Source organism: Leguminivora glycinivorella, chromosome 1, assembly GCF_023078275.1.
Source record: "Leguminivora glycinivorella isolate SPB_JAAS2020 chromosome 1, LegGlyc_1.1, whole genome shotgun sequence".
Classification (NCBI taxonomy): Eukaryota; Metazoa; Arthropoda; class Insecta; order Lepidoptera; family Tortricidae; genus Leguminivora; species Leguminivora glycinivorella.
Genome location: NC_062971.1, coordinates 3307415 through 3315465, shown reverse-complemented (window position 1 = coordinate 3315465; position 8051 = coordinate 3307415). Strand labels below are relative to the sequence as shown.

Here is an 8051-nt window from a genome sequence, read left to right as displayed (position 1 = left end):
AACCACTTGTTGACGAACGGACACGCGTACAGAATCTAATATTATGAATATTTAATAATCTAATATTATGATTATCATAAATTAATTAGATACGAGTAAGTATCTACGCTCCGTTCCAATTAAATATGAACACAATCCTCCCAATCTTATTTAGATTATCTTCCAGTGGCAAAACTTAGTTATTTATTCCAATAACGGCAATAACCTAGATTATATCAAGTGCCAAATTGAGATAACAATGGATAAAGGTCCTAATTAAAATCAAACCCCGTATAAAAGCATGAGTGTCAAATAGAAACAATCATTCACAATAAGTACCTAGTAGTCATTTTTATTTGAATCTAAAAATAAATAGAAAAACAAAATGAAAAGTTTTGTAGCGCTTTTCTTTGTCCTATCAACAGTTTACGCCAGATCTTTATTGAGCAATCAACTGGCGAAGAACCATCATAAATGTAAGTAGATAGAAGATTAATAATATTACCTACCTCTATAACTTCTTTGAAGAAACTACATACAGTAGTGTGGTGTAACGTATAGTAGTGTACCTTAAAATTTAAATAGCTACTCATGACCTCTCCTCTATGGTTCCTATACAGGTTCGGCCTATTTGGGAACCATTGTTTTTGCCACAAAGCCACAATAAACGATTTTCATTTTTTTTATAGAATTAACCCTTAAATGCATATGGTGATGTATATGTCGCAGTAAGATAGATAAAGCCGTTATATAGTTATAACCCTAGGGATATAATTATATGTCGTAACATAGTTAAACGAAAGCGATTAATTGCTATCTTACTAGGAATATATATTAACTATAATACGTTACTAGTTTAGTCATATAATTATATGACTGGATTAAGTTTAGTGAAATGATTGTAGGCAGGAGTGCGGCGGTGGGGCGGAGGTATAAGGTGACGGACCCAATCATGGACAGTTTAAGAAAAAAATTCGCCTGTTTTTGATATTTCACTGATAAATGTAAAAATTCTACCGCCAAACGTGTTAAATCTTGAATGTCCTATCCTTCTTCTACATTTCAAGCGTATTGCAGAATAGACACTCCTATTGGTTTCTTCATAGTTAACAAATTAAAACTAGGTGTTTTTTCTCCAATTATGGACGGCAGTACTCCAGTAATGGATCCCCCATTATGGACAGTGAAATAAGTTTAAAATTTTACTTTTAAAGCCAACTGATACGCAATGAGTCAATTTTATACACCATAAATACATTTAGTTTGGGTTATTTTAACATAGGATTGTTTCTTGTAAATTTTGGTTTTGTAAATTGTTCCTTGTCCATCATAGGAGGTAGGCAGTTTTTCGGGTCCAGTAATGGACACTCGCAAAATAACGTCATTTCTTTATATCTTTGGAGCAACAAACTAGTATGTTTTATACCTTATCTCATGCTTAAGCAGTAAGTAAAACGCATTCAAGATTACACCGTGCGTTATTAGGGTTCCGTAGCCAAAATGGCAAAAACGGAACCCTTATAGTTTCGTCATGTCCGTCTGTCCGTCTGTCCGTCTGTCCGTCTGTCCGTCTGTCACAGCCGATTTACTCGGAAACTATAAGTACTACAGTGATGAAATTTGATGGGAATATGTGTTGTATGAACCGCTACAAAATTATGACACTAAATAGTAAAAAAAAGAATTGGGGGTGGGGCCCCCATACATGTAACTGAGGGATGAAAATTTTTTTTTCGATGTACATACCCGTGTGGGGTATCAATGGAAAGGTCTTTTAAAATGATATAAAGTTTTCTAAAAAACATTTTTCTTAAAGTGAACGGTTTTTGAGATATCAGCTCTCAAAGTCGTAAAAAGTATGTCCCCCCCCCTCTATTTTTATAACTACGGGGTATAAAATTCTAAAAAAAATAGAGGTGATGCATGCTAATTAACTCTTTCAACGATTTTTGGTTTGATCAAAGTATCTCTTATAGTTTTTGAGATAGGTTGATTTAACTGTAATTTTGGCAGGTGTATAAATTGACATAATAAGTTTATTATATTTGCTGCTACGGAACCCTTTGTGCGCGAGCCCGACTCGCACTTGGCCGGTTTTTTTTATATTATTTTATACATGAACTCATCTCTCTTAGCAACATTACTAAGAATTCGTCTTGATATTTTTTTCAGTAAACTGGTGAATTTTATCTTGTCTCCAAATCCTTCAGAAATAACCGAATTAATTGAAACTTCAAAATTAAACAGCTCTATAACTCTAGTTTATGGTACATAGCCATCAGTTTTTAGAAACTTATTTTCGATACTTATTTTTAAGGATTTGTGTTTTTTTGTCCATAATGGCATCACCGTCCATTATGGGGTATTTTACCTTAGTTATAACCCTAGGGATATAATTATATGCCGTAACATACCTAAACGAAAGCGATTCCTTACCATCTTACTAGGAATATAATCTCGTTAAAAGAAAAATTCATGCATTTCAGGGTTAAGATATTAGGTATACTATGTTCTCGTAAATAGAATTTAGATATGTAGGTGTATCATTCCTAAATACCTACCCAGTATTATACTTTCACCATTTTATATCGTTTTAGACATGGTAGTTATTTTTCTTCATCTTCGGGCTGCATCGGCTGGACCACAGCTCCAAAAATACAAGAAACTAACAACACTTAAAATAATTAGATACCTGTAATGTTTTCTGTCTTCAGATGGATATGGACACGGACTGAAACGCTGTGTCAACATGTGGGACGAAGGTTGCATCAACGGACAGCTAGGCGGTTCAGGTACGATCTTAATGTAACCCTGTGTTTATATCCCAATTCGTGCATGAAAAAGATGGAAATCACGTAGAAAAAGTTATTCATATTAAATAAGTATAATTGGCAGATAAGCTATAGTATACCTTGAATGTCAGAATCAGAAGATATTTTGTAGGTATTGTGAACACTGAACAGTTTATGACATAGGGCCAGAGGAAGAGTACTGAGAGGTTCAGTTTGCAGTCTGGAAAAAAGTAGAAGTTATTAAGTGGTAACAGCCCTTTCAAATCAATATGTGTAAAACCTGGCGTTCACTTAGATCGAGTCGAGCCGCGTCGAAACGAGTAGTCCATACATACATTTAAATATCCTCTTAAATACCTACTTACTATGAACGGTCGATTCGATTCGATGCATCGGACGCATAACCAGGGGCGGCTCACTCCACGATTCCATCGCCGCGCTACAAGTACATGCGGGCGGCCGCGAGTTCGCGGCCTAATCAGGGGTGGCTCGCATTCTCACGGAACGCACGTTCGCACTTTCTATTGTTACTATACGACGCGAGTTTTTTTAAAGGTTCATATGCGATATCCGCGTGTGGAATGGCTAATAATGTTTAGTTAAATAAACATCATGAATAAAATAGGACAATCTTACACAGATCTACTATTGATTATGTCATTCATGCCCCACGGAAACGTTCAATCAGGCTTGTGACGTTGGGACTTAAACAAAAATATATAAATACTGTATATATATATATATACCTAGAAAGTACCCAAGACTTGAATATAATAGCATAACATTTTATTTGAGTATTAATTTTTTTTAATCCATAGGCAACCCTAACGTCCGACGCTGCGCACGTGCGGCTCGTTTCTTTGTAATCATTTTGTAGGCATTTAAAAAGGCGGCATTTCGTGAACTTCAAAGCAGTGGGCCTTCTGTACTTGTACTATTATACATATATTCTGTGGCATAACCAACGGACGCAGTTTCATTGTAAATGCAGGCGAATTATTGAGTTTCGCCTCACTCGGCGAGCTTAGTGGAGACTTGGAGAGACGTACGAGACAATTTTACGATATTGCCTATTCTTTATTGCCATTTGCCAGCACGCTACTATAAGATCATACACATCAGATCAGCTTAATTTGCAGGCAGCGATGATTACTACCTCGGGGGCAGCTTCAACCCCGGCAAGCGCTGCGTGAACATGTGGGACGAGGGTTGCATCAACGACCAACTCGGCGGAGCAGGTACACCATCATCAGCCCGTTGCAACCCACTGCTGGACATAGACCTCTCCCAAGGCACTCCACAGAGCCTGGTCTTCTGCTTTCTGCATCCAGTCACTACCGGTCATCGGTATTTGGACAAAGAGCGGCCCCCGCTACTTTTGACCAGACGCGGTCTACAATCCAGAACACGCTTACTCTAACGACATATGTGACCAATCCATTACCCATATACCATTAAACGATTTATCAGTTAAACTATTTGATGTCGAGACATTTTCTATGCGACATCTTTTTTTTGTAAATTCGGGGTTGATTTGATTCCATGGTAAAAGTTGTTCAGTAGGTACTTAAATGTATAATAAAATTATACCTAGGTATATTGTATGCCTTAATATTAACATCGTTATTAAAAGAACCTTAGTAAAAGAGGGACAGAAGTAACCTAGTTTTTCTAATAACAGGCAAGGACGATTACTACCTCGGGGGCAGCTTCAATCCCGGCAAGCGCTGCGTCAATATGTGGGACGAAGGGTGCATCAATGGCCAGCTCGGCGGATCAGGTACTTGCATATAATGGTTATGGTTATTTTACATAAGAGGGAAAATCTGCTGCACGCTTTGCTAATATGCAAGTTACCAGTGCCAAGCGCAAACGCGGATTCAGGGTCATGGGGTCATGACCCCCTCTCCCCTGAGGCCTAGGTTGGCCATACAAATTGACCACGTGACCCCCTGGGGTCTTGGCTGGGCACACACATAGACCACGTGACCCCCCTTACGAGGTTGGGTCCGCCCTCGGCCAAGCGATCAATCGTTCTGTTGACGATGACGCTCCGTACCGTTTCGTAGTTTCTTCCATATTGGCAGAACCACAGCTGGGCACCGCTAATCAAATAGGTAACTTCGATAATCGCTAATCCGTTATTAAAAAAGTTAACTTTGTTAATCGTTAAAGCGGTACATTTCGACGAATTTAACGTAACAAAGTTAATCGATAATCCGTTAACTCGTGAAAAAAATTGAATTTTACTGTAGGTATGTTCTATAATGTATTATATTACTGTAAAAGCCCGAACTACACAGCAAGCCTTGAACTCTTAAGCTGCATGTGGAAAGCAGTGGTCGCATGAGCTACTGCCGAGAGCTATGTCAGGAGAGCTGCAAAATCACAGCAGGTGGAAGCGCGATGCTGGTGTTGGGACGGTAGAGGCTAGGGGAGACAATGTGGTCGTAAATTGGGCTCTATCGAGCCCAATATTGGGCTAATATATTGCTGCCCTGTCACTAGAACAGTCGCCATGGTAAAACTTAGGATTTATTGAATCAACTTTGGTAAAAGCGAACCCACGTGAACAATACTTCTACTTCAGGCTTTTATAGTAGCGTGTTTTTCGTGGCGCAGATGGCGCCTACCTTGCTGAATTAATGATTAAGAGACTTGGAGAAATTTAACGGAAGTTAACGAGTCCGTTAACATTTATTAAGTTTAACTTAAAAGTTAATCCGCTAATCGAAATGTTAATTTCGTTAATTAACGATTCTGCCCAGCTATGGGCAGAACCAATTGCGTCATAATCGTTCGCCACGGAGCGTCAACGATTGTACGTTTGGCTAGAAGCCTTGGTTACGTGGCACCAATACGGAAAAGCGATAACTACGATAGTCAGCTGAGCATCAATTGAATCTAATCTACTCTCGTCTTGGCTACTTATACAGGCCCTGAGACTTTACCGAGGCTTCGGGCAAGTCTTAGTTAAAACCAACACATTTAGGTCAATTGGACTCACTACTGTGTTACCAATTACCAACTCTATTAGATTGAAGTTCATGTATATTTTACTTGTGAAATTCTCAAGGAAAAGATACCACATTGTCGCTTATCGTAAAAGGATGAAATTTTGCTCGTACCTTCTAAAGGGTTGCGTTCTTATTCTGAATATGGCACCTTTTGCTTGAGAATGCCACTTGTTTACTTTGGTTTCAGGCGGCGATGACTATTACCTGAACGGTGGATTCACTCCAGGACGCATGTAATCGAAACTCCAAATTGTTTCAAGTTCCCACCGTCTTCCATTCATGCAGTGCAGTTTTACGTTTTGCGGTGTTTATTATGTTGTGTTGCATTTATTTTCATTGGCATCTGTAGTGGAAATAAATAAATAAAATAAGCTGTATTTTTCATTACCCGTTTTTTCCTTATCAATTTTAAAATAAGTGTAGCTACCTAGGGACTTACCTAAAGAATGCAAGGATCAGTGGGACGATTATTGAATTTCAACCGATCGATTTGTTGTTTCCTTCAATTTGATTTTCATTTCAATTTACTGAGATATGAAATTCTCAATTATTTCAATAATTATTGAAATCGGACCACGGGTCTCGGAGTAATGAGGTAATATACATAAAAAACCGGTCAAGTGCGAGTCGGACTCGCTCACCGAGGGTTCCGTACAAACTTTCAATAGTTGAATCATCAAAATGTTATTCATTGAACTCTACAGATTTCACTAAATCCCTCAAGACTCAATTTCCCACATAACAAGTAATATTTTAATATACAATTTTATTGTTAGACAACGTCCAAATAAAATCAAGACTATTCGACTTCAATAGTTTACGACTTACGACATGTCGCAGAAGGACGCTCCTGAACCAACCTCATTATATCAGGAAAACGCGATGTAGGAAATGAGCGTTCAACGTACAGCGACATCTATCGGCAAATTGTATTGAGTAAACTGATGCGCGCGAGCTAGTATGGAAGATGATTTTTATGGAATAATTGTTTATTGCGTGAACCGATTTTAACCATTTTGCCTCTATTTGAAAGCAGGTAATTTCATTGTTATTTGTTAAAAAATACAGGTACAATAAACACCCGCAAGGGTGTTGAAATTGAAAATGTAAATCTGAAAGGTTTTTTATAAATAAAAAAAAATAGTTTTCAAGATACGTGTACGATTTTATTTTTCCTATAATATTCATTATAATAGCCATGTTTGGTGAAAAGAGCGTAGCCGTGTTTGCATAGAAAATCGGCCCTTTCGCCAAATGTTCACTGTAATTTTTTTTTAAAGAGCTCTCGTGACAAATATTATTTACTGTAAGTTTGAGGTTTCTATCTTTTTTATTTTCTGAGATATGATTTTTTTATTAATTTACATAATATCCATTTTTTTCAAAATTGGCTAATGCGATTTACTTGAACTTTTGGGACAATAATATACATGTAATGACTCACATGTTCTAGCAATAATATTTAATAGTTCCGAAAAAAATCTTGGCTTAAAGTAGGAAACAAATCTTCAGTATTTTTTTCTCGCTTTTTAGAAAAGCGACACCTATAGTTCTTTGTCAAGTAATTGCTTATATAAAGGCCCGCAATATATTTTTTTCAAAATAATCCAGGAGGTACTTCATACTAGAAAATGGAATAATAAAGGATACTACCCATACCGCAAACGAGCTACACAGTAAATAGGTGAATTTTAGTCGTAATACCTTTATGAATGCAATCTTCCAGTACCAATATTGTTAATAATAAAGAGGTTTGCGACTAAAATTCACCTATTTACTGTGTAGCTCGTTTGCGGTATGGGTAGTATCCTTTATTATTCCATTTTCTAGTATGAAGTACCTCCTGGATTATTTTGAAAAAAATATATATTGCGGGCCTTTATATAAGCAATTACTTGACAAAGAACTATAGGTGTCGCTTTTCTAAAAAGCGAGAAAAAATACTGAAGATTTGTTTCCTACTTTAAGCCAAGATTTTTTTCGGCACTATTAAATATTATTGCTAGAACATGTGAGTCATTACATGTATATTATTGTCCCAAAAGTTCAAGTGAATCGCATTAGCCAATGTTGAAAAAAATGGATATTATGTAAATTAATAAAAAAATCATATCTCAGAAAATAAAAAAGATAGAAACCTCAAACTTACAGTAAATAATATTTGCCATGAGAGCTCTTTAAAAAAAAATTACAGTGAACATTTGGCGAAAGGGCCGATTTTCTATGCAAACACGGCTACGCTCTTTCATAAATTTAAGTTGGT

At 36.9% G+C, this 8051-nt stretch overlaps 1 protein-coding gene across 1 annotated transcript; it reads left to right on the top strand.

The window, feature by feature from the left end:
- Positions 1–299: 299 nt before the first annotated feature.
- Positions 300–6175, top strand: LOC125230318. Its single transcript, XM_048135452.1, has 5 exons — positions 300–455; positions 2694–2771; positions 3911–4009; positions 4453–4551; positions 5976–6175. The coding sequence occupies exons 1-5, from the start codon at positions 365–367 to the stop codon at positions 6023–6025; spliced, it is 417 nt and encodes a 138-aa protein (XP_047991409.1). The 5' UTR covers positions 300–364; the 3' UTR covers positions 6026–6175.
- The last annotated feature ends 1876 nt before the right edge of the window (positions 6176–8051 follow it).

Bases quoted from the DNA above. Each gene is read 5' to 3' on its own strand.
- LOC125230318 (XM_048135452.1), top strand. From the start codon at position 365: ATGAAAAGTTTTGTAGCGCTTTTCTTTGTCCTATCAACAGTTTACGCC. The intron at 456-2,693 runs GTAAGTAGATAG...TTCTGTCTTCAG, and splicing joins GGCGAAGAACCATCATAAAT to ATGGATATGGACACGGACTG. The intron at 4,552-5,975 runs GTACTTGCATAT...CTTTGGTTTCAG, and splicing joins TGGCCAGCTCGGCGGATCAG to GCGGCGATGACTATTACCTG.